Source organism: Ammospiza nelsoni, chromosome W (assembly GCF_027579445.1).
Source record: "Ammospiza nelsoni isolate bAmmNel1 chromosome W, bAmmNel1.pri, whole genome shotgun sequence".
Lineage (NCBI taxonomy): Eukaryota > Metazoa > Chordata > Aves > Passeriformes > Passerellidae > Ammospiza > Ammospiza nelsoni.
In genome coordinates this window covers 10,218,286-10,245,619 of record NC_080668.1, presented here as the reverse complement: position 1 = coordinate 10,245,619, position 27,334 = coordinate 10,218,286, and the positions used below count along the sequence as shown (strand labels likewise).

Here is a 27,334-nt window from a genome sequence, read left to right as displayed (position 1 = left end):
AGAATAGCTTGGGTTGGAAGGGACCTTAAAGACCATCCATTTCCAACCCCCCTGCCATGGACAGGGATACTTTCCACTAGACCAGGTGGCTCCAAGCCCCATCCAACCTGGTCTTGAATACTTCCTGGGATGAGGATTCACAACTTCTCTGAGCAATCTGTTCCTATATTGTAATTTTGAATATTGAATTACATGTTTTCTAATGTGGCAGCTGTTTCAGCATAGGAGTAATGGGACACCCGTACCACTGTGGAGTTAGGATTTAGCAGCAGGTGAAACACAACTTCCTTTGCAAAAGAAAAAAGTTTATATAAAGGCTTCCTTTAAATGTCTCTAAATGTCAAACTGACAGCTCAGTAAATGAAAATTTAAAGGCTTTTCTCCTAGAATTTGACTATTTTTTGGAATCCTTGAAAGTCCAGGGGCTTTAATGTGCAGTGGTTCTACAGACTTGGCTGCATGTTCTTTCCCAGGCATTTGTGCTGCTTCCCTCCCTCAAGTGGGGTTTGGCAAGCAAGGTCTTTAGGAAGTTCTACCCTTCACACTTTTTAAAAATCTGAATATCTGAGATTTTGCTTAAAACATCTGAATTCTCCGTTTTTATTTAGAAAAAACATTGAAGTAAAGGCAGTGAAACTTTTTTCCATTTTTCCATTGCAAAACTTAACTGAGCAAGGAAAAAAAGAAGTCTTCAACCTTTCATATATACTAGACTTCAGTATAATTTTTAACAGTATTTTGATAAAATAATTCAGGCAGAAATATACATCTCTATTTTTTTAGTTCACAGTGTCTTTTGGTGTTTTTGCAGAATAGTTAGGTTATTTTATCTGAGCTGCCAGAGTTAAGACTGGATGACCAATTTTAACTTCAGTGAAACAGGATTATATTTGGTAGTTATTTTACAAATTGAAATATGTTTACTTTCACTGATTTATCTTGTTAATATATTTTCCCTCTTCCTGTATCCGCATACTGTAAATCTCTTTTTTTTTAAAGTAATATTTTGAGTGTGTTAAGAAATTAAATTCTAGCCCTATTGATATTAGTAGAAGTTTGCTATTGGTTTTAATGGGGCTAGCATTTAATCTCATTAGAAATAAAATTATTCTGTAGTTTTTGGTCAAATCCTTCAGATGAATTTCAGAGGAGTCTTTGCCTGATGAGGGTGTATGAATCAGACCAGTTGAGTAGATATTTCTGAAATAATTAGAGTCTGCACTGTGACCACTGCAGTTACATTTGGAAGCAGTAGAACAAATGCACTTTGTAATTTGTACTGTAAAAGCTAAAATATTTGGGCTGATTGATAGAAATAGTACCTTGAAAACATGAAGCTAGAAACCAGTCTTTCTCACACATTTTGTTACTTTCATAGTGTTAGATCATCAAAATGAAGGCATGTGAAAAATAGGCTTATTAAGTTAGAAGGAATTTCAAGCACTCTGTTAAATCTCACCAACTGATGGGAGCAATGGATTAGTCTGGAACATCAAAAGCTTTGCATCAAGGCTGTATCAGTCCTTCCTTGGGAAAATGCAGTTTGTACTTGCAAAAATGTGATGTTTTCTGGAGGGGTATGTAGGGGGTGTGTGTTTGCTGCCTTTTCCTAATGTAAGTGGTATTTACACCCGGAATTTTCTTTTTAACTGTCATGGCTATGTAAGAGTGTAGGTTGTGATGGTTTCCAAAAGCCTCCTGATAGACTTTTGCAAGTAAAACTGGGGAAGAGATCTGTCTAATATATCTGTTTCCATAATTAATGAATCAGTAGATGGCATCAGGGTAAATAAATCCTGTAATGAGAAATAGAGGCCACTTCCCAATAATTTCAATGCACAGCCATATTCCATGTGCCTTTGGTTAACACACAATGAAAAAGACTTTATTATATCTTTATATATAATTTAATTAAACAAATCCAAGATATTTTCCATCTAGTCATCAAAAAGCCTGAAAAAATGAATTTTGATCAGCAAGACTTGAATTTTTTGAGATCTCTTTTGATGTGATATATTAAAAATGATCCAGTCTGAGAACAGATACTCATTTGATAATGTTGTTTTGATTTTATTATTTTATTATGGTTAAAAAAACAAACACAAACCCTTTGCTTTGTGAAATTAAGGAAAAGGGGAGGAAAGTGGGTTCACCAATAAAGTTCACTTTATGATTTTGGAAGGAATGCTGTTACACTATTTTTTAATGCATTTACAGTGTATTCTTTGTCTAACTCTGTAAATTTTGAAATGTAAATACTGTAACCTCAAATAAATAAATAAATAATCATCATAATGAAGTGTTTCATGTTGCTAAACAACATTAAAAAAAGCACAGATCCTGCCCCCCATCCCCTCATTGGAATTGTTTTAGGGTCTAGCTAGTTTATGCCATTTGAACTGTGCATACTTTATGAAACAGTAGCTCTGGGTCACATTTGAAATAATAACAGGGTTGTATTGCTTATCTAAACAAAAAGGCTGTCAGCCTGTAGTCTTTTATATGAAGCCTTTCTGTTTGGATCAAAGTTACTGATGTGTCTACTGTAAAATATTTTAACAAATTTAAGATGAATCCTCTAGGTTTTGACACACAAAATATTTCAGTTACTGTAATGATCATCTGATCTTAAAATTTATATAGGTCTTAGACTCCATTACATGTTTTGTGTAATCTTGAAGTAAATGGCATTATTGCTTAAATTTAAATGTCAAGTGTAATTGAGGGCATTCTTAACTCCTATTATTTTAAAATGTTTCAGTATTTCCTTTTGTTATATAAAAATACATCCAATTGAGTTTGAGAGATTGAGACAATGCAGTACCTATATTCACAGTAAAGATGTAGAGGTGAGGCTGGAAGAAGCTGTGTCTCTTTTGGCTTTCAATTACTTAGGTGCCTCTGTGTGTCACCATTTTAGCTTTTGCACATTTCATGAAAGCATTCCTAGACACTATTTTTAAGCTCCTCAGTAATTTGAGGGGGGTATTGCTTTCACCAGAGCTGAGCTCTTCTCCTTGTTAGCCTTGAGCAAGCTGCGAATCTCTGCTTGCCTCAATTTCCCCCATAGGCCAAAGGAGGTTAATAAGCACCTCAGAGTTCTTTGAGATCCTCTAGTGGAAAGCTTTCTGTGAGAGTTAAGTGCTGTAATTATTATTGCTAATATTATTGTACCTGTTATGTGTGTTTTAAAGCTTAGTGTGATATTTACACCTAAATAAGGCTCCACGTCTCCTTCACTGTAAATACACTGATGACTCCAGAGTGCAATTCAGACCACCAAAATTAGACTTTTAATTCTGAAATTATTTTAATTGGAATAGCCTTCTGGAGATATCAGTCTTTTTCCTCTACTTGTAGAGAAAACAGCAAAGTTTAAATCCCATTCCTAAAGCTGGAATTAATCTTGCTGAACTTCAGAGATGTAAAAGTTAGGTACCTTGGCTAAGGTGGCTGCCTAAGGTCTTTGTGTTTACTAGGGAAGGAGGGGAGATGGTGATGCTCCAGGCTGCAATTTCCAGACTGGGATTACCTTACTCTGAACAATTTGTCTCTGGCTACAGTGGTAGGGAGTTTAGGTGATGATGAGCTTGGAAGAACTTAGCTAAATTTAGGAAACCTAAAGTAATGATTTAGAGTCAGTCTCATGGAATGGTTTGGGTTGGAAGGGACCTTAAAGACTCCCTAGTTCCAACCTCTCTGCCATGGGCAGGGACACCTTCCACTAGACCAGGTTGTTCAAAGCCCCATCCAACCTGGCCTTGAACACTGCCAGGGATGGGGAATTCACAGCTTCCCTGAGCAACCTGTTCCACTGCCTCACCACTCTCAAAGTCAGTTCCTGTCCAATATCTAATCTAACCCTGCCCTCTGTCATTTTTAATCCATTCCCCCTTTTCTTATCCCTCCATGACCTTGTCCAAAGTCCCTCTCCAGCTCTCTTGTAGCCCCTTTAGGTACTGGAAGGTGCTCCAAGGTCTCCCCAGAGCCTTTTCTAGGCTGAACAACCCCAACTCTCTCAGCCTGGCTACATAGATTTAAAGGTCTAAATTCCCCATTCAGGTTCTGCTAGCTAATATATTTTTGTTTCCTGTGCATTGATACACAGTGTTTGCAGTGCAAAAGTATGGTGCTTCTTATAGAATCACTGCTTTTAACCTATAGCTGAGATTTTACTGTTGATTCTCCCATTTTACTTGTGCTGCCATTATAATGAAATAAGGGATAATAGGAGCATGGATCTTACAACACAGTTTAGACCACTGAATGTTGAAATGTGGCTCTATGAAAAACATGGGAGCAGATAGCAAATAAGAAATTAATGACTTTTCTATGTTGCAAGCTTAAAATGAAGGTTGATATGTGTAGACATGGATTTTTGTGCATGTGACTTCTGATTTAGTTGTCCTGTGGAGTTAGATTTAATGTGTAAAATAAGGGAGAATTGGACACTTGGGAACATTGACCCCAAGCTGACCTCTGCCTCTGAATTCTTTAAAAATAAAAAATGCAGTCTTTCCCTCCCCCTATTAATATTAAATGTAAACAGCTGGATTTTTCTGCTGGTATTTACTAACTTTCATCTTTGCCTTTTTCAAGCATTTATTGCTTTAGAAGTGAATTATAGCTTATCACCAGGGGATATGTACATCTTCCAGCTACCTTTGTTGCCTTTTTTCCAACCTGGAAATTAAACTTGAGATAATTTTAGTAAGGAGGTAATATAAGAGCGGATCTTTATTTGAAGGCCTTCAGTGGCACTTATGGAAAGATGTCTACAAAAGCCCACCCCCTCCAGGGATGAGTACATATTTATAGGCTTTAGGAAATTAGCATAATTGATAAAAGGCACCAATTAGGAGGACAAGTGGTGATGCAATTCCCCCCCAGGTCAGGCCCCTTCTCTGGAGTCTCCTCTTTGGCAGTAGCTGTACTTTGTCCATGAAAATGTATCTTGAAGACTTGTTTTCAACCTTGGTTCTCAGGAAGAACCAAGATAGCATTTGGGCCTTGTACCCCCTGGGGCTTGGAACTCTGGAATTTATTTTGTATTTCTGCTTAAGGAAAGGTCATGGAAAAGTACTGGGAAAACTAGTCACTAATACAATAGACTACAGAGCTACAAATATATGTGCAAAGAATATAGAAAACATAGGAAAAAAATGCAAAACCCAAGCCAGCATCACCTTGGCTTCTCAAAAGACACGATTTTTCTTAAACAGATTGCTTAAATTGCTGATAAGGGAACCTCCTAATTGTGTTACATTTTTTTGATTCTGGCATGGTTTGTTTTGGTCTGTTTTTCTATCTGTTGAAATCCCATTACAGTAAGTAATTGCAAGGAGTGGCTCTATTGCAAAGAAAAGATTATAAAGTTCTATTTTGCTTGTAGTTAATCCTTTTACCTTTTCAACCTGAAAGCATTTTTTCACTTTATTTCCTAGCTGAAGCCAATCTTCTTTATTACTTGGTACTACACATAAACTTTGCATCATGTCACCAGGTGATCACATAGTTGGCTAGGGAAGTACTATTTATTTCCAAATTTAGCTGCTCCTGTCCCATCCTTATAGCACTGAAAAGGAAACAGGCTTTTGGGAACAGAGGATTTTTTTTATATGCCTTTTCTGCAACTTTTATCTAGTTGTAGTTCTCTGCCACTTATTGTTTGGACATTTTTAAACACACATAGGCACTTATTGCTTATTTCTTCTTTTATACATGCTGAGAATCCAGGAACTTGCAGCATCGTGGCTATTGTCTTTGTTGGTCGTTTACTTGTGATAGATATGGTTAAAACTGGTGTTGGGCCCTTATGTTTTCAAATCTGATTCTGAAAGACAAGGTTGAGGAAAAAAATAGATCTCTGGTGTGATTGCTTTGTAAATAAGCAGCTTGTTTTTTTCCAGATTGATAAATTGGTGGCTCTTACACTGACAGATGTAATGACAGTATTTAAATTATATTGAAAGTATTTTTGTCTGTTTGATGTATACTAAATTGAAGTGGAGTTATACGGTGCTCTGTTTGGAAGTGTGGAAGATACAAGAGTGGAGCTACAGATAACAAGTTTATGCTTGTATTTCCTACTGATGAAGACTTTCACACAAGTTATTTCTATGGGTAGGTGATGAGAATATCACTCTGCATGTATATATATTTATAATACATTTTTGCATGATTATACATGTAGGAGTGGTACAATTTTGACTTGAGACTATTGGTGCCTTTTTTCCCAATGCAATTTTATTTATGTAGACATGTCTATCTAAAAATCAAATTTCACTTCTGCTTTTGGAGATCTGAATAAGAAGTGAGAGAAACAAAGACCTGAAGGAACAGTACGTAGCTCCTGAAATTTTAGATAACCTATTGAAAAAATGGGCAAATAGTCAATATTGTACTTGGCCCTCGTATCTTCTCCACTCGACTGTTTATTTTTATAGCTCATGTTATATATGTTCACACTGAACTCTAATGATAATACTGAAAGACAACATGCCTCTCTATGATTTAGTCCAGTTGTAGCTTATGCATGTAATTTAATCATCGGCTGTCACAAATAATTAACTGAACATCAGCCAGCTTAATTTTGAACTTGGTCTTCCATTATTTTGTAAGCCTTTTAAAAAGACATTGCCTTTCAGTTAATTATCATGACTTATTTTCCAGTCATAATCATCAGTTTTTCATGTTGCAAACAGTTTGACCTTTAATACATTGTCATTTAACTGCCCATTTATTTTTGTGAGGTCTGTTTTAAGTTTCTAATATAACATCATTTTATGAAATTGTTGATTTGGAGGCAGGTCTGATTTGAAATATTTTGTGAATTTCTTCATACCTTGTTGCCATACTGATCTTTAGTATGACTTAAGTGATATGGTCACTCTTCAACGAAGTGTGTTGCTGACCACAAAATAGGCACTTCTGAAAATAGTGAGTTGAATTATGTTTCAGGCACCAAGTTACAAAAACCCAAACTCAACACAACCAAAACAAAAGAAATCCCACCCTAAAAACCTCAGGAGAAACAGCTTTTAAGATAATTAAATTTGAAACTTTTTTCTATTTAATCCTTGATTTTGTTGATGAAGCCTTGGCCGGAAGAGTTTTGATTGCCTCATTTGGAGAGTGGGAACTCCAGACACTTTCATCCACTATGAGTCAATAAGCTGTAGCTGGGGTGAACCATTTAAGTTCAACTGCACATCCTTTTAGAATTATTTTTCCATTCTCTTTGCTTCTACATTAATCTTTGTCTTGAATTTGACTTTTTTCTGAGCCTCTTCTGTTTCTAGCATGTTTTCCAATTATAAGTGATTTTCATTCATTACAAAGAATATTGTTGGTCCTGACAAAATAAACCAAAAATAGCTTTTTGTTATTCCTCAAGAACAGATTTCAGAATCCCATAAGCTATTTTCTCTCCCTCTTACCTTATTCACTTTGGTGACCAAAAATGCATATGGTAATCATATTGAATTAAAAGCACATTTATCACTGCATATGATAGTTTTGTTTCTTGTTAGCCTTGATTTTAAAAAAACATCACCAAAAAACATTGCTACTTTGAAAAAATTCCCTGCCCTTGACAGGTAAACGTTATGAAAGGAAAGTTGCCTAATGTTAAATTTATTGTCACTGGATCAGTTATATCAAAAAGTTAGTCTTATTCAATCAACCATTATGTAATGTAAGCTCTCACTTGACTTTTGTAAAATTCTCTAGATATTTTGTCTTGCCAAATTTAATGTCCTGTGTTTTATTATTTTTTATTTGAAACTGAATCCTTTTAAGATTGTAAATATAATGTCATCAGATATGGAGATGTTGATGCGTTAATGTAGAAGATAATACACAAATAAGTGATAATTTCATAAATGCGTTTTTCTGTGTATGCAAAGGTTAAAATGTCTCTGTAATCTCAGACTATGTTCATTAACTGAAGTTTAATGATTCATATAATGAATGTATCGCTATAAACTATAAGCTGCACGTAGGAGATGGTATTAATCCTTAAATTATTGTACTTTGTACTTTTAGAGGGGGTTTCCACAGTATGCAGACTTCTAATCTGTGTTGTTTTTCTCTACTTCTGCAGATGGACCTCCAGTTATAGCTCACTATGATATATCAGACACAAACTCAGATCCAGAAGTGGTAAATGTGGACAATCTGTTGGCAGCTGCAGTAGTTCAAGAGCACAATAATTCTTTAGGAAATCAGGACTCAGGATCTACCTGGAGAACCAGAGGGCCGCTAGATGAACTGAGTGCTGATACAGGTTTGGTTAAATTCTCTTCCTCTGACATTTGTTCCAAAATCTCAGTAGGTATCTCTCTTTCTTGGTTTCAGTATTTTTATAGTTTATACAACTTTAAAGCTCCCTAAGTGGATTTTGCAAAAAAAAAACCCCAGTACTGGTGCTTATTAAAAAGGTCTGACATTTATTCCAGAATATAACTCATAAAAATTGACAGAGATTCCTGCAATGTATTTTTGACACTAATTTTCTTATTTATTTTTTCTCCTTTGTTTCCTTCTAATTACTGTTTGGAACTTAGGTCTGGGGTTTTGGTGTTGTTTTTGGATTTTTTTTAATGAAAATGAGCTAAGCTTGTTACTGAATGATTGATTATGATGACCCATGCCACCAGCTGTTAAACTTGTCTGCTGAAGAAGAGGTTGGAGCCTAGGTTCTAAGGCAGAGTTAGTTTATTTCAGCTCAAGCTGGGTGCCTCCAGAGATGGACCCTGAACAAAGAAATTCCTGGACCTTTATACCCTTACAGTCTGTGCACCCGATCTTCACACACCCTGCACACATCTCTTGGTCCAATGGTGATTTATAGTCTGGGGTCTTCTAACACATCATTGGATTCTTTCCCCATGTCCACATGGGCAGACCATTAACTGCTCTTACCTTCCAGCTTGGGTCAGCCTTGGGGGCTTCCAGGGTCTCAACCCTTATCTGAACATATTCAGCCTTTCTGTTTTCTCCTCTGTTTAGCCATCCATGCTAACAGAGTTCATTTAAAGTTCACTGTTCCTAAGCTTTAAGCAGGGTCCACTCATGCCAAGCTGTAAGCAAGTTGCAATTAAACTTAAACCTATACAATTAATTTCTGATATTTCATATTTAAATGTAAACTTAATTTGATCCCCAACAGGTGACAATCTAAGTATTGGAATTGTCTGTATCTTTTTTCTTTCTCTATTCATTTCTTTAAAATACAAGCAGTAAATCTTCCCATATACCTTCTGCACCTTAGAAAATCGGACTGACCAGCATCAGATAAACATGAAGGGTAAAAAGGTGCTGGTAAGTGAGCTTAGCATTTTATTGGGTTTGCATAGCCTGGTTTAGGTAGTGAGGGGGCTACAGGGATGACTTATGTGAGAAGCTGCTAGAAGCTTTCTCATTGTTTGGCAGTCAATCCCTGGCATCTCCAAAGATGGATGTGCTGCTGTCAAGACTGGGTCAACTAGAAATGGTGGTAGCACCTCTGTGATAACATGTTTAAGAAGAAAAAAAAAAGTTATTGTGCAGTGGTAATTGGGGCCAGAGAAGAGCGGAGTGAGAATACATGAGAGGAGCAACTATGCAGACACCAAGGTCAGAGGAAAAGGAGGGAGAGCAGCTGCTCTAGGCACCGGAGCTGAGACTGCCCTGCAGCCTGTGGCAAAGACCATGGTGAAGTAGCTGTCACCCTGCAGCCCATGGAGGAGACCCACGCCAGAGCAGGTGGATGCCTGAGAGGAGGTTGGGACCCCATGGGAGGCCCGTGGAGTGAGGAGACCCCTCTGGAGCAGTCTGTTCTTGATGGACTCCACCCTGTGGAAGAGTGATCCATGCTGCAGCAGTTTGAGGAGTACTGTTGTCCGTGGGATGGACTCATTGTTGCAGCCTGAATTGCTGCTAGTAAAGTCCAGGGTAAAGAAACAAAAAGGGCCTTTGCATAATATCCATAGATGTTTAATTCAGGCGCGCCGTGAGATGTTCAGGTTCCAGGCGCACCCACACCCCGAGGGTCCAGCTCTCCCCCCCCAGGGGCCTCCCGGGCTGACCTTGGTCTCCGGGCAGTATCAAGGTGAAAGCCAATCAGGGAAATGGGAGGGAGTGGCTCAGGAACACCTATGTTCAGACATAGGAACAGGGGAAGGAGCCAATGGGGTGTAATTTAGGAGAAGCCCCCTCAGGGCTTCCACAGCTCCCCGTTTTTTTATATTATTAAGAAAGCTTCTCTGAAGGATTAACTGAATCAACACAAAATGACAAAAACAATCAAAAGCGCCCATAAGACAATTTTCAAAATGCAAACAATTCTGAGTCCCCAATGTCCAAAACGATTTTCTGGAATGCCTTAGAGCTGGCAGGAGGGATGCGGGGTTTTCTTATCATGGTTTATCAGGAAACTGAGTCAGGAGAAAGTTTTTTCAGCAGGGGCTGTTTGTCTCCTGTGGTAAAGTGGTTGGCTGCGATAGACTCTGCACAAGGTAGCATAGGTGGTGGTGTGCCTGTTGGAAACTCCAAATAGAAATCATTACTTTAGGAAAAAGATGGTTACTTTAGGGAAACATTCCTTTCTATCCCTCCTAATCACGCTCCCTCTGGTATTATGAAGGAATTGTGGGGAAAGGGATTAGTGGAGGGAGACCATGGGAGAGGGAAAAGGGTGGCAGGAATTTGTGGGAACATAAAAAAGGGGTAATAGGACAATGGAAAGGAAAAGGACAAAGTGGGAGGGGGGCAGGAAGGCCACAGGAATTGGGGAAGGGTATTAGGAGAAGTGGGACTTATTGGACTGGAAGGTTCTTTCATTATTGTCATGGGCCTTTGGATGCAGGACAGCTTGCCAGTGTTCTGTGCTCTTCTTGCTTTTAGACTATTACTGGTGCTTGATGGTTGTTAGTTTTGGGTTCTATTTCTTTGGTAGGTGTGTGGAGGTCTTCTATGATGTGGATAATATTTTGCAGGTTTGTAGTCTGGTGCATGTTTACTGCCTTGCACTGGAACTCCACCAAGTCCTGTCACATTGGCTGCTTGGGGGTCTTTTCTTCCTTGTATTATATTAAATTCCACAATTTCTCCATCTCCTAGACTGTGGAGGTATTTCTTGGGATTATTCTTTTTTATAGCAGTCTGATGAACCAACACATCTTCTTTGTTATCATTCCGGGTTATGAAACCGTATTTGTTTTTTACATTGAACCATTTTACTGTCCCCAAAACGTTCATGGCAAGGATTTTTTTACCTTTGCCAGTGGGTTTGTGTTGGTGTTTCTGGACATGTTGCTGGTGCTGGTGCGCTGCCATGCAAAGTTTGTTCCGCTCCCAGTGCTGGTGGCCGCACTCAGGCTCGGCCCCCTCTCGGAGGTCTGTCTCACCTGGTGCTTGCGGGCACTGCCAGTGCGGGGCTCTCAGAGCAGCGACGGTGAGCAGGGGGCTGCGGTTTTGCTGCCAGGGCTGCGGCTCTGAGCCATCTCCCAACGGGGCTGTCCGCCTGCCCCGTGACAGCGGCGCCCCAGGTCCGCCGGTCTCGCCCGCCTGCCCTCGGCCCCTGAGCAGCAGGCTGCTGCGGGGTGGGCTGGACAGCGAGTATCGGCCGGCTCGCCCTGGCCTTGCTGAGCGCCGGCGGGGCGGCTGCGGGTTTTCTGCGGGGGGGAGAGCCGCAGCGGGGAACAGAGTGGCGGCAGCCCTGTGCGAGGGGATACGGATCTTGCCACCCCCACCACATCTTTCGGTGCTATAGCAACTGAGGTAAACACGTCCCTAGGAGGAGGCGTGGGGACCAGACGGCGGAACGGGAGACCCTGCGGCCCCTGCCATGCGGTCTCCACCATCTTGGGCAGCAGGAGTACAGATAGGAGAACCTGGGAGAGTCTTTCCTTGTGACAAGGGAGGGGATGCAGGGGCACGAAGAGGGGAACATGGAGGAGGGGTTTTCAGCTGATGTTCATCCTCAAGATTCAGAACGCATTTCATCATCATACTAAATAAAGGATGGAATTCTGTGTTAGTTTTTAACCTTTCCCAAAGTACTTCCAATAATTCATAGGTTAGCACTAAATTCCGTGAAATATAAGGAAAATGCTTAAATAACCACTGTACAAAATACTTCAACTCCTCCTCTGAAAAGCAAAAATTTTCTTGAAGAAAAGACTTTTTAAAGTAAACTTCTTGTTGTGTGTGGGTGAGTGTTGTCTCCATCTTAGCCCAGTCTCTTTCCAACACCCGAGAGTACCAGGAGGAAGGAACCAAAATTTCAAACTCACCACACTGGAGTAAGAAAATTCTCAGGGTGGTCTACTGCACATGTTTTCCAGGAGAAGAGGTCTCAGACTAATCCAGAGGCCCCACGTTGGGCGCAATTGTTGCAGCCTGAATTGCTGCTAGTAAAGTCCAGGGTAAAGAAACAAAAAGGGCCTTTGCATAATATCCATAGATGTTTAATTCAGGCGCGCCGTGAGATGTTCAGGTTCCAGGCGCACCCACACCCCGAGGGTCCAGCTCTCCCCCCCCAGGGGCCTCCCGGGCTGACCTTGGTCTCCGGGCAGTATCAAGGTGAAAGCCAATCAGGGAAATGGGAGGGAGTGGCTCAGGAACACCTATGTTCAGACATAGGAACAGGGGAAGGAGCCAATGGGGTGTAACTTAGGAGATGCCCCTTCAGGGCTTCCACACTCATATTGCAGCAGTTCACAAAGAGCTGTTGCTCGTGAGATGGAGCCATGTCAGAGAAGTTCGCAGAAAGCTGTCTCCTGTGGGAAGGACCCTACAGTGGAGCAGGGAAACAACTCCTCTCCCTGAGCAGCGGGAGAAGCCACGAGTGATGAAATGACCATAATCCCCATTCCCTGTCTCCCTGCATCACTGGGGTAGGAGGTAGAGCCAGGAAGGAGGGAGAGGTGATGTCACTGTTGAGCAAGAAATGACACAGATTCACAAGAAGGCTGGTTGGCACAACAGCTTTAATACGAAAAACTCTCTTCCTTTATAGACAGCTTTGACACATTCTACTTGATTGGCTAATTAACAAAAACATCTTTCTCACAGTCATTGAGAAGACCGGAAAAACAGAGTAGGAAAACACTACCTGCAGGTTGTTTATACTAACAAGTTATCATTGTTTCTCTACAACTCCCTAAAAAGTCTCACAAGTCCACTGTGAGAAAACGAATTTAGTTTTCTCACTCTCTGACCAGGCTGTCACATCCACAGGGTGAGGGGAAGGTGTTTTTAAGGTTTTATTTTACTTCTCATTATCCTGCTCTGATTTTGTTAGTAATAAATTCAATCAATATCTCCAATTCTAACCTGTTTTGCCTGTGACAGTATTTGGCGAATGATCTCTCCTGGTCCATATCTCAACATATGAACCCTTTGTTATATTTTCTCTCCCCTGTCCAGTTGTGACAGGGAGTGATAGAGAGCAGTGATTCGCAGAAAGACTCCACAACTCATAAAGTTGTACATTAAGTATGTATTTATTTAGCACTGGCCGCATGGGGGATAGTTCCTCCAAAAGCACTCGTGCCTCCCAAGAAACCTAACCCTCTTTTTATTTTATAAAATACTACATATGCATTAAGTTTCACAATAGTTTCATGCATATTAATTTCCTAGCCCCACCTAGCCCCGCTTTGTATTTTAATTAGCTTATCAGTCCTTCTGCGCTTACGCAGTGGTCGCAGGAGGAAGGGCAAACGAGTCTTCATCAATGTGAACTTTTCCCCTTTTCTTCCTGGTGCATGCTCTTTAGTATCTTGGCTGTAGCCCTAACTATAGTGCTGGTCTAAGCTGGTTTAGAGTCTGAGGAGCCTCTCTTATCTCCAACAGCTTGCAGGCTCTCCCATTCCTTCTACCTTGTTTTGGGTAAGGAGCTCTTCTTATCAGGATCCCTCCATTCCTTCCTGTCCCATATTCACAGGCCTTGCAAGCAAGTTAAGCAAGTTAAGCAACATAAATCATCTAAAACAGCTATCCTGAATCCTAAATTAATTTCTAACCTAAATTAATTTCTAACCCCCATGTCTCAGCAGCTTTGGTGGGTGCTTGGAATCCAGCCAGCATCAACCCACTCTTCCATAGGGTGCAGTCCTTCAAGGACAGACTGCTCCAGTGGGGGTTCCTCTCTCCACAGGCCTCCCACAGGGTCACAGCCTCCTCTCAGGCATACACCTGCTTCAGGGTGGGTCTCCTCCATAGGCTGCAGGTTTATCTCTGCATCCCCCGTGGACCTCCATGGGCTGCTTCACCATGGTCTTCACCACAGGCTGCAAGGCAATCTCAGCTCTGGTGCCTGAAGCACCTCCTCTCCCTCCTTCTTCACTGACCTTGGTATCTGCATAGTTGTTCTTCTCACATATTCATGTATTCTCACTCCGCTCTTCTCTGGCCACAATTACAACTGTGAAATAACTTTTTTTTTTCTTTCTTCTTAAATATGTTATCACAGAGGGGTTACCACCATTGCTAATTGGCCCTGTGAAAAACACGTTCACTCTTCTGTGAAAATTAAAGAAGTTTAATAAAGGACAATAGGAGACAAGGACCATAGAGCAAAGGTTATTACAGCCAGGTGCATCTTGGAACTCAGCTAAGACTTTTGGGGATACCCCTTAAATACCTTTCCAATTACATCAGCCCTTTGCATATTCCTAGACCCTTATGCATATCCATAACTAGTTTACATATTACAGGAACTGTTTTACATGGCCCCTCCTCAGGTCTGCCTTTTTAGAGCATGCGTGTTTCTTGGCTGTGGTTTAGGCTCCTTCTCCTTATCACTTCCAGTTTGGGCCTTGGTCCATGCTTTCTTCAGACAGTGAGTGCTGATAATTGGCATATCTGTAGCAGGTGTCCTTATCCTATGTTCATTGGATGCTATCCCATCCAACCAGGCATTTTACACAAGCATAGCTATTTCACTACTATGTCTAAGATTAATTAACAGCAGAAATAAAAACTATATCTTTATAACAAAGTTACTTTAATATCACACATATAAAATCCATTTTAATATTTGCAAAAAGCCAATATTATAATATGTATCTATAACAGCCCAGCCTTGACCAGAGGCACATCTGTCTTTGGAGCCACCAGGGATTGGGTCTCCCAGACATGGAGGAAGCTTCCAGCAGCTCCTCACAGAAGCCACCCCTGTAGGCCTCAGCTACCAAAGCTTGGTCACGCAAGCCCAATACATTCCACCCTTTGCCTGTGTGAATCACATATTTAAAAATTATCATTAAAATTTGGCCAGCTAGCTCAGTCGGTAGATGATAAGACTCTTAGGATCATGGATTTGGGCTCCACATTAAGTGCCAAAAAGGACTGTACAGGGTTGACCTTGACTGGACACCAGCTGCCCACCAAGCCACTATCACTCCCTTTCCCAGTGAGGCAGGGGATAGAAAATAAGATGGAAAACAGCTAGTAGATTGAAGTAAGGCAGTTCACTAAAGAAAAAAAATTGCCCTCCCATAAGCAAAGGGGAAAAAAAATTATTCTCCACTTCCCATTGGCAAGCATTGTTCAGCCACTTCCCAGGAAGAAGGGCTTCAGCATGCATAGCAGTGGCTCTGGAATGCAAACATTGTAAATAACAAATGCCCCCCCGTCCTTTCTCCCTTCCTTAGCTTTTATATCTAAGCTGATATCATATGGTACGGAATACCCCATTTGGTCAATTTAGGTCAGCTGGCCTAGTTATGTCCCCTCCCAGGGTCTTGCCCACTCCTGGCCCCTTGATGGATGGGGGGAGTAATGTTGAGAGACAACACTGATGCTGTGACAGCCCTGCTCAGCAGTAGCCAAAACACTGGTGTGTTATCACTACCTTTCCAGCTGCCAATAGAAAGCACAGCACTGTGAGGTCTGCTGTGGGAAAATGAACTCTATCTCAACCAGACCCAATACATCTTGGTATACTTCTAAGTGCATGTTTGTCAGTACTGGCCTTTTCTTACAGTCTCTAGGATTGCACATTTGGAAAGCAAAATTTTCAAATCTTTCATCTTGTTTACAAATTTCATCTTCAGCCAGTATCTAGTTTAACAGACATTAAAGGATGAGCACCCATGGGAGAATAACAACATAAACTTTATCTAAGTGAAAAATCTTATTATGACTGTATGGTCCGGCATCCCCATCATCTGTCATTTTGGTCCAGATATAAGTCTTGTGCCTTTAAGAGTGAAAGAGGAGGAGAAGTGGTGGAATGCTTTCTCTTCACTTCCTCCCCCGGATTCCTTTCTCTTGGCATGTGTTTCTTGTGGGTTTAAGAAAGTGAGCCCAGCTAGCTCAGTCAGTAGAGCATGAGACTCTTAATGTCAGGATCGTGGGCTCGAGAAAGTGGAAAGGAGCAAGTCAAAGCTCCCATGGCAGTCAGTAGCAGGATCACACCTTTTAGCCACTGCAGCATAGCCTGGCTAACTCAAAGACACGTGGGCTTCCCTTTTTTTAATTCATAAAGCAGTTGGGGGAGGGGCTGCTGGAATCTGCCTTTTCAGAGGAGACACCTTTTGGACGTTTCTTCCCAAATTTATTTCAAACCAGGACAATAGGCAAATATTTTAGACTGTTTTGCAAGCCTTTATGTTGTAGGACAGAGAAAACACATTGGACATCATCCTAATATTCATGAAAAGAAATTAACAGCATAGGCATGTTACTAGGCATGAAATTAATATGGCTAGAGGCTGTAAATTTATCTGTGTGTTATAATCTTGATTGACACTCAGCTACATTTACAGTATTTACTCTGCTAAGCATGCTTTCTCTACTGCTATTTAGTTTTTATGTCTGAACTTAAAGCTATGGTAAGATATGGACGCTCTTTTGGAGCTCCCCTTTATACACCTGGGGATTAATTTGGGGGCTATTTAAGACTCAGCTTGCTTTACTCCTTTGCCAGGCATTACCCTGTCAAGCAAAAGGTGCAGAATGGTGATATGTCATCAAAACATTAATACAACATAATAAAGTGGGTTGATATCCACACCAGTTTGTGTGAATCAATGGCCAAGGATTATGTTGCTCTTCTGCTGCCTGTATTACCAAAAATTTGGAAAAAAAGCCCCAACTCCTTAACACCAATGTAGCATTAAGAAGCAGGCATTCTTTATTTGGCCAGATGCACAAGGGGATATGTCCTCCAAAAATCATGCATGCTGAATACAGGAAAGTTTCTGTATTTTACATACATATTCATTGATTGTCCTAGAATAAACATACATATGATAATCATTTCCCCAAAACTGTTAACATATTTTCTCTCCCCTTTACGCATGCATTCTTAGTGGTCAGGGACCCCAGCATTATAGCTGACCTGGTAAAGCTGGCAGAACACTGGAGCTGGTGAACTTCCAGTTCTTCTTTTGCAATGGGCATTGTGCAGTTCCATAGGCCAGTGGTTTTTGAAGAATAAACATTGTGTTATCTCACCAGGTGTAGACAATTTATCATCTGGTAACATCCCTCCCCTTTGAGACTTGTGAAGCTTGTCTTCCCTTCAAGCCTTCATAAGCCTCACTTTGCTTTTTCACTAATATCATATAAGTTCCTCATGTTGCATTAGCAATCATGTTTTTTATGCAGCTTGAGGCAAGTAACATAATTACAATTATTACTATGATCACAATTATACTTTGCAAATGTGAGGCCGGCCAACCAACCAGTTAAAGAAAATTCAAATCCTTGAAATATTTTATTTAACCAGCTGCTTTCTAATCCTGCCCTTAATTCTCTGCTAGATGCAGCAACTGATTTTATCCTCTCTACCTGATCATCCAATTTAGCAGTCACATTCAGAATGTGCCCACAAGTATTGTTTAAATTCAAGTATCTACATACTCCATGTTCATGCAACAGCAATAAGTCTGAAGCCAATCTGTTTTGTAAGGTCATTTTAGTCATGGCTTGCAGTTGTTCATCTATTTCAGTAAACCCTCACTGAGTTGCATTTGCTAAAATTTCCATTTGCAGAGTCAAATTGTGTATAGCTAGTCTGTTCCTAAAGGTAGATATTTGAGGAGTAAAGATGGATTCTTATACCCATCCCACTATTGTTCCCTTTATCTTTCCCATATGTGTTACCAGATTTTTGTCAAATTGCTGACTAAAGCTCCCCATAGAACTGGATTTTCTGCAGAGGTTGGTGTTAGCAAACAAGCTGTTATAGAAGTTAAATTTTGTAATCTGCCAAAATCTTGCACTAACTTGAAGACCACATTCCCCTTCCCAGAAGATAAGAATGTAGTTTCTATTATTATTATAAGTATGCAATTATTTATCATCTTCATCTAGATCCAATAAATAGTATCCTCTTAGAAGATCATATTCTTTACCTAAAACAACAGAATTTATATATTAAAAAACCTACACAGTGTTAGTCAGTCTTGTTTCTGCTGTGTTTGATGTGTGGTTGCTGGTTTTACCTGCATGTGATGAACCCAGTGTTTGATTCCTTCTACCTTGAGTGCAGTGTAGGTTACCAGGAAGACTTGATATGGTCCCTTCCACTTCTCCTGGACTGATCCAAAGTTCCAGGTTCTGATGCACACCATATCTTCTGGTTGGAAAGGATGTACATGCAAGTGCAACCCCACTTATCTGTTGATAACAATGTACCTTTTAAGACTTGAAAGAGTCCCAATGCTATTAAATATTAATTTTAGAAAAAACTTTTGACACTTCCCTTGCCTTGTTGGTGTGACATGGAAAAGTTTCTGGCCATCTAGAAAAAGTACCAAAATACTAAAATGTACTAATTCCCATTCTTCCTGGGCAGTTCTTCAAAATTAATTTGCCAGAATCACCTGGTGAATTCCCCTGTTTTACTAGCCCTGGAGGTGGTCTTCTTCCTTCCTTGAGATTATTAGGCAAAACAAATCACATATTTTGCAACAACTGATCTATGAATTTCTGTCATCTTTGTGCTTACTATATTCCTTTGTAAACTAGTTACCATGTTGTCTATTTCCTAATGTGTTTTAGTTTTATTATCTTATACATTAATTGTGGAGGTGCAATTATCTGCCTGCATGAGATTACCAATCACCTTCTAATGATGGGGCTGCCCGTCCTGATTACTATAATTTGTTTTTTGTTCCAGGACATTCAACTTTTGCTAGGTATTAGTGCAAGGATACCTTTTTCAGCAATGTCTTTAGCATTTTTATCAGTTAATTGAGTCCCTATATTAACTGGAGAGTCTCCAAACTGATGAGCTTTACAAGGGCACCATGGCCACTTCTTTTGACTTTTACTTTTGCACACTGTAGTAGTTGACTAACTTCTTCTTTGTACTTAATAGGAGACATCTGTGCCAATAACAATCCTCTTCCATATGGTTTCATGGGAGTGTATTATTTCAAAAATATATTTTAAATCAGTCCATATGTTTACTCTTTTTCCTTCAGTGATTTCTAGCACTCACTGTAAAGTCATTAATTCTGCTTTTTGTGCTGAAGTGTTAAAAGGTAAAGCCTGGGCTTCTATTACCTGGGTCAAGGTTCCCACTACATACCCAGCTACCCATGTTCCATTTCATACCGTGCTGTTCCTACCAGTGTGCACATACAGTTCTGGCTCCCAGATGGAATCACTATTGAGATCCAGTATGCCAGAACATACTTGTTCAATAGTTACCATGAAGTCATGGCACAAAAGTATCTGGGCTTCTTCTGAAGCTTGGAGAAACATGGCTGGATTCAAAGCAGTGGTTACCTGAAGTTCAACATTGTCCTGCTCCAGTAGGGCAACTTGGTATTTCAGCATTCTGCTGGCGATATCCAATGTCCTCCTTTTTGTTCCAAACCAGCTATTATTATGTGGGGCACATATCAGCTTTTGTGTGATTTGTGGAAGCAAACAAACTCCACAACTTTTGTGAAAGTTGTAAAGCCAGTATGTTTATTACAGCACCGGACGCATGTGGGAATTGCTGGACGCATGTGGGAATCGTTCCCCTTAAATTGACATGAGTACCTCTGGGAACTCCAGATCCTTTTTTATCTTTCTCTCAAATACATATGCATGCAATTTCACAATAGGTTCATACATATTCATTCTACTGATTTCACGTGACATTTGACACTAATTTTTCTTTATCAGAAAGAACTCCTGGGTCATCCTGCCCTGTTTCCCCACAGCAGCCTCTCCTTCTGTTTCAGAGTTCAAGCCCCCCCCCCCCCCCCCCTTATCTCTGTCCTTCGGCTGAAGCAGTTTCTTAGAGCATAGACTTTTTGCAAGAACAGGCAGTCAGACTAAACATCTACGTTTACAAGCTACAGACTTAATTCAAAGATGTACATTTCAACTAAATCAAAATGGATTTCTGCTCCGGAAAATTTCCACTCTGTCTCATGTGCTTCTCTGCAGCTACCACTTCTCTCAAGCATCTGGGTCATGCTTTACATTATTCAATTGTTTGGACAGGCTTCTTCCGTGATCCCAAATGCTGTGCCCGTACCCCTAGTGCCAGGTGGATCCTTTCACACACAGATAACTAAAGTGATTTGGTTGTTTAGGAATCCCAATGCAAGGGTTGGCATTAAGGCTTTTGTAGGACTTGAAAGGCCCTCTGACTCTCAGGAGTCCATACCAAGTAATTTTTCATTGGAGGACTGACGAGGCGAAGGGAGACGACCCATCCTTTGATCAGCATCGAACTCCAATTTATTGATCCAACATGCACATTTTATAACCGTGTTAATTAAGTTCATACATATTGCAAAACCCGAGCTCATCATCGGCTACATATTACACACCAACCCCTCCTTTTGTTTTCAATACCTGTGGTTTGTTATTGAGACCAAGACTTGTTTTTCTCATCCTGTTATGAACGGTTCTCAAGGCCTCCATGTTTGTCACTTTGCTTTCCCATACTATCCAAGGACAAGGTATTTACTTGTTATTAAAAAACAAGCCTGAGAATTCTGCTGTTTACAGAAACGTGCCTGAGAATTTTGTTGTTTACAGGAACAGGCTTGAGAATTAGCTGCTCACAGCTGCCTTTTACTTTTCAATCAGCTGTATATGATTATGGCATGTCTGAATAAAACTCTATAAGCCATGTCTGAGCAAAATTCTCCAACAGAGGACCATAGAAAGGTTTTGCCAGTACCCCATAGCTGACAATCCATAAATGACACCATCCAGCCATACCTAAGAAGGCTTGTAGTCCTTGGCTCTGGAATCTGGCAAAAGGCTTTTTTTCAGCTGCTTCCCAAGATTCTTTCTTCCTGCAAGATCTCAAAACCAAGATATATTACTGTTTTTCTGCCTATTTTGTGCCATTTTCTTTGACACCCTGTATCCAGATTGTCCCAAGAAATTTAACAGATTTACAGTAACATCAAGGCACTTCCTTTCAGTCTTGTCAGACTATCATCTACACATTGTAGTAAAGTTCTTTCCAGATTTTCTCTTTCCAGGTTTCCAATTTTTTTTTTTTTTTGATAACTGATTGCCAAATGTAGTGAGGCTCTTTTGAAGCCCTGGGGTAGCACAGTCCATGCTATCTGTGCCTTCCACCCAGTGTTTGGATTCTCCCACTCAAGAGCAAACAATTTCTACCTGGGTCAAGAGGTATTGCAGCAAAAGGCATCCTTAAGATCTTAAGATTGAGCACTGTGAACCATTTGTATTCCCTTTTCAGTGCCATCAAGAGTGTGTATGGTTTCGCTACTACTAGATAAATATCAGGTACTTTTTATTAATGGCCCTTAAATCTTGTATTAATCTATGTTCCCCATTTTGCTTTTTAACTCATAATATTGGGGTGTTATATTCTGACTCATACCCTTTCAATAAACCATATTCTAAAAATTTTTCCCTACGCTTTTCCAACCCCTTCCTTGCCTCCCACTTAATAAGATAGTGTTTTTGCTTTACCAGTCTGGCCTCAGGTTTGAGAGTAATTCTCACTGGTGTGGCCACCTTTGATCATCCAGGCACCTCAGTTGCCTATACCAACATGGTTACAGCATTCTTTACCTCCTCTGGGATTTCTTCCAACTCTTTTCATTCCTGTGACAAAATCTTTGTCTCAACAGCTTTTTATTTGGGTATTTGAATTTGTATTTCCCCATCCCAGAAAGTTATTTGAATAACCAGTTTTCCCAATAAATCTCTCCCCTAACAAGGGGATTGGGCATTTAGGCATATACAAATTGCTGTGATCCCCCCACTGTTTTCTTAATTTAAATAGTAATAGTTGTAAAAAAGGCCTGTTCTCTTTCCTCCCTGTCACACCCACAGTGCTTACAGGTTTCAAACTAAGTTTTCCTCTGCACATATTCAGTACTGAATAAGTTGTTCCTGTATCAATTTAAAAATTTTTTTCATTCCCCAGCAATAATGTAACCAGGCGCTCAGCTAAAGATGATTCCCCTGGTTCCCTTTCAGGGTAATTCTTCATCTTCACTTAAGGTCTTGAACTTGATGGCTTGAAGAGTTGGGTTTAGTTTTTATGTCTGAATGCCCCTGCCTTGGGGACACTCCCTTTTCCAATGTCCCCTTTCTTTACAAATTGCCAAAATATACTTCAGCCACCAATCATTACAATGCAAATTGCCAAATATACTTCAAGCACTAATTATTACAATAACCAAGGTATACTTCAGCCACCAACTATTAAAATATTCAACCAATTGTTTTCGAGTGAGGCCGTCCTGAGTCCTAATAATGGTTTCAAATACTTTAGCAACTCTAACTGGATCTTCCCTATAAATTCCTGCCACTTTTCTCCATGACATTAAATCCACTATTAAAAATTGGTTTTTTACTGTTACTGGACCATGATTCCTGACCACCTCCTGGAAGGGAACCATTAGAACTTTCCCAGCATCTCCCCCAACGTCTCCTTTTTGCCTTCTGGTGCATCCCACAATCAGACTAAAATCCTCCCATCCCCTAAAAACTTGTCGACATTCCAGTCCACTTTCCCACAACCTGCTCATACATCTAAACGTATTCCTGGGTGGTTGATCATTTCCCCTCCCATTCTTTGCCGAGGAGCAACCATCAGCTCTAAATCCTCATCCTCTTCTCACCTGCACTTTAAGCACCTCTGTCCTATTCTACACGCAGAACAACATATCTTCAACTATTTGCCTTTCTTTTCCTTTTCAAGGGCTAAAATGAATGGATCTTGTGGGGTTGTCCTGCATTCCTTTTTGCCATTCTGGATGATTTCTTAGGGTGAAAAAACAAGTCAACATAAAGAACTTCATCCCACTTATTCTCCCTTCTACAAAAGAGCATTAATTGCAATATGGTATTATACTGTAAGGTTCCATCCTTAGGCCACTTTTCTTATCTTCCAGTATGTAAAGTGGCCATCACTGATTACAAAATTTTATATGTTTTTCTTGTGGAAGGGGATCACCTCCAATTTGTTTCCAATGTTTCAAGATACAGTGCAGTGGAGACACCTGTTAAACTCCTTTCGAGGTTTTGTTTCCCATTACAACCAATTACCATTTAGGAGCTCCTAGAAGGGACTCTAACCCTTCCCTGTTCCCTCCTACCTTAGGTACCTTCAAACCCAACCCTGCAAAGGTTTTGCTGGGCCTAACAGGCAGATTAACCGTTAACACCTTTAAAGTAAAGTAAAGAATGCCTTTATATGACCAGGAGTCTTGCTTTGATTTTCTATGGACTGGGACTTGAACGTTCTCTCCGAGAACCCCTTGATGCTGACTGGAGGTCCTGCGATCCCTTGGATCTGTTGAAATTCAGGAGTATGTTCCACCTGGGTTGCCAAAATTGTTACCAAAAATTCAGTAAAATAAAAAAACCTCCTTAACACCAATGTAGCATTAAAAAGCAGGTATTCTTTACTTGACTAGATGCACAAGGGGATATCTCCTCCAAAAATCATGCTGTAGCAGCAGTGAAGAAGAGGGGAGATGAGAATCTCTGAGATGGTGATCATAAACACATCAAATGGGTTAGGTTGAAAGGGACACTAACGATCATCTCATTCCAACCCTCCTGCCATGGACAAGGGCCCCTTCCACTAGACCAGGAAGCCCAAAGCCCCATCCAACCTGGCCTTGAACACCCAGGGATGGGGCAGCCACAGTTTCTTTGGGAAACCTGTTCCAGTGCCTCACCACCTTCGCAGGAAAGAATTTCTTCCTAATATCTAATCTAAACCTGCCCTCTGTCAGTTTGAAGCCACCAGCACATGAATCAAAGCCTCTGAAGGCATCAAAGTCAGTAAAGAAGTCCCAGATAAGAGAGGTTAAGAAATACCTTGTTTTTAGAGCTGAAATCCTCTTGTAAGCTATAGAAAAAAGACCCCTTTTCCTTAAAACACATGAAACTATAAAGAAATGTGTTCAAATTGATATCGAGTAAAAGCCTCCATGTTAAAGTAAGCAGATGTTAAAATAGCTGTGATCCCATGAGAAGTTTGAACAAAAAAAGAGAGAAATCCTGTACTTCCAAAAGAAAAAAAAAGGTCTCTGTTCCCAAAAATGAAAATTATTTTAAAAATAGATAATAAGAACTTTTACCTTTAAACAGCTCATCTTTAAAACAATACCCCATAAGTTGACATGGCCCATTGACAAGCAATAAGAAGACTTGTAGAAGTGAGAAAAACTTCGCAATAGCAGGGTTCCCCAAGCGGCTGCTATTTGTGACAAAATTAATAGCCACAAGAGAACTGGTTTTCCCTCTTGTAGAGAAGTCTCCATAACCTTAACAAAAGAGACTTCTCTCCCTAAATAAACTGAAAAAGTACTATTTTAGAAGTAATACACTAAAAATCCAAAGTTTAATTTCTTTACATTGTCAATAAGAAAGAAAAAGTTATGAGGGGAATGGAAGTGTTCTAAAAAGTTTATTTTAATTCTTACTACTTTTTTTCCTTTTAATTACTTTTAATAAAATTTTCTTAATACCCTTTTAAAGTTTTAAACCTGCTTTACCTTTCTCTTAATCCTATCGCACAACAAGAAGTACCTTAGTGATTAGCCAACACTAAAGCCCACCACACTCATTAGTTAAGAAATCTCAAAATTAAAAAAATCTAAAATTAGTAAACCAAAACCACTACGCAAAATTGGTGTTTCTGCCTGGTTCCAAACTAAAGTCACCACATCTTTTAATAGAAAATACAAACAATTAATAAACACTGTAAAATAGAGAATTTATTAAAAGAAATGAATAGCAAGACATATATTAGATCATAAAAGTAAGTAAAATGATAGGAAAAAAGTTTTATTGTAATTATAGTAAAAGTCTAAGAGTGAAAGTTGAAGTTTTTTTCCCCTTCTGTTTAATTTAGTAAGTTTTATTATTCTAAGTAAAAGTTGTGTAAGGAATGTAATTTTGATAGTAGTTCTTTAACATGTGTATTTTGCAGAGGCAAGGGGTAGAGTGTCATGGTTTAGAATGGGAAGAAATTCAGGGAAGTGATGCAAAGCTTTTTGTGCAACTGACACACTGTTGAACCTCTGAGAAGCTAGACACGCCTCTGTAAAGCACACATGTTAAAGACAAAAAAAAACCAGGAACTCTCCCTTTACCAGTCGGCGAGGAGGTAGCAGGCCCCTTCCCCCCTCCCTGGGCTGCCTGCTGGACCTCCCACCATCAGGCCCCATTCTGGCCGGGCCAGACCCCAGCAGCTACCCAGCAAAAAGACAGGGGAGGCTGCAGAGACTTGGCTGGAGCAGAGCTAGCCACAGCTGTAAAGATCATGCCATCAGGCTCTTCCCCCCAGCATGGCTGAGACCAGAGACCCCTACAACCCATGCAAAAAAACCAAAAACCAACCATGAGGCCCATCCTAACACAACCCAACCACAGCCCCCCACCACAAGTTACCAGCAGGTCAAGTAAGTCTCAAACCTAATGTTAACCCTTTCAGTACTTCAATCAAAATGGCTGTAATCCCATAAAAAGCTTGAACAGAAAAAGAGAGAAGAGTAGTTCTGTACTTCCAAGAGAAAAAAAAAAAAACAAACTCTGTTCCCAAAAATGAAAATTATTTTAGAAATAAATAATAAGAACTTTTACCTTTAAACAGCTCATCTTTAAAACACTGCCCCATAAGTCAACATAGCCCATCAACAAGCTATAAGAAGATTTATAGAAATGAAAAAAACTTCACAATAGCAGTTCCCCAAGCAGCTCCTATTCGTAACAAAATTAAAAACCACAAGAAAACTGTTTCCCTCTTGTAAAATGTCTCCATAACCTTAGCAAAAGACACTTCTCTCCTAAACGAACTAAAGAAAAACAATTTTAAAAGTAATAAACTGACTAAAAATCTTAGTTTCTTTACATCTTCAATAATAAAAAAAGTTATAAGAAGAAAAGTATTCTTAAATGTTTATTTTAATTCTTACTACTTTTTTCCTTTTAGTTACTTGTAATAAAATTTTCTTTATGCTCTTTTAAAGTTTTAAACCTGCTTCACCTTTCTCCTAGTTAGTCTGCTCAAAGAACTGGCAGTCTAACTTGTCAACACTCACTACTCCAGAAACAAAGGAAAAGATGGAATGCTCATTCTCTACTCAGCCTTGTGAAGGCTGACCTAGAACAGAGACCAGACAGAGCTAAAGAATAAAGTAGGTATTTATTAAGAGATCTCAAATAGATCCACCTGGGGCAGCACAACCCAAAATGGCCACAACAACTGGACAATTGGTCACGAGGTTTCACACTTTCATAAGTTTTGGTCCATTCACATATTGGAGCTAATTGTCCAATTACAGCTTTAGCTCATGAAGTCCCATCCTTCTTGTTTTCTCTCTTCGGTCCACCATTGTTTATGCTTTTGGGCCTGTGATCTGGATCGACTTTCCTTGGGTCCCCAGCTAGAGAAGGAATTGTTTTGTCTACCTATTCTGTGGAGAGAGTTTACTGTCCCCTAATATGAAGCCTAGACTTACACACTAAAGCAGAATACAATCTGAAAAATATAAAAGCTAAAACCTGAGGCATCAATAGAAGGACCATCCGATTGATGATCAGCATCCTGATCATCATTTGATGGTTGCCTGTTGGCCACATTCTGCTTTTGGTGTCGCAAGTCAGGGCAAACACACCTTGCAGGTTTCCACTGTACCCCAGCATCTGTGGAAACGCATGCATACCCACGACCCCAAGTGATAAGCTCAAACAGGCCCTCACACTTATTATTGGTTAGATCCAATACCCAGACTTTTGCTAGAGGCAGGTGCGTCTCACCTGAAGACTGCAACGAAAGAAAGTGATTTAAAATTACAGAATTGTTTGAATTCTATGGCACTGTAAGGTGATGAATTAGATATAGAGCCTTTTCCAATCGACTGTGTCGGGTTTCTCC

General features: G+C 40.0%; 1 protein-coding gene across 4 annotated transcripts in view; it reads left to right on the top strand.

Annotated features, from left to right (window-relative positions):
* The window catches only part of LOC132086205 (protein ARK2N-like), a 75,631-nt gene that overhangs the window by 19,212 nt on the left and 29,085 nt on the right, over window positions 1–27,334 (top strand). For 2 of the 4 annotated variants that reach the window (XM_059491685.1, XM_059491686.1), the window contains exons 2-3: window positions 6,007–6,123; window positions 8,105–8,287. The exons of 1 other annotated variant lie outside the window; for it this stretch is intronic. In XM_059491685.1, the coding sequence (XP_059347668.1) occupies window positions 6,007–6,123; window positions 8,105–8,287 (300 nt within the window). The remainder of the gene's footprint in view (window positions 1–6,006; window positions 6,124–8,104; window positions 8,288–27,334) is intronic. One more of the 4 variants, XM_059491684.1, reaches the window with a different exon arrangement.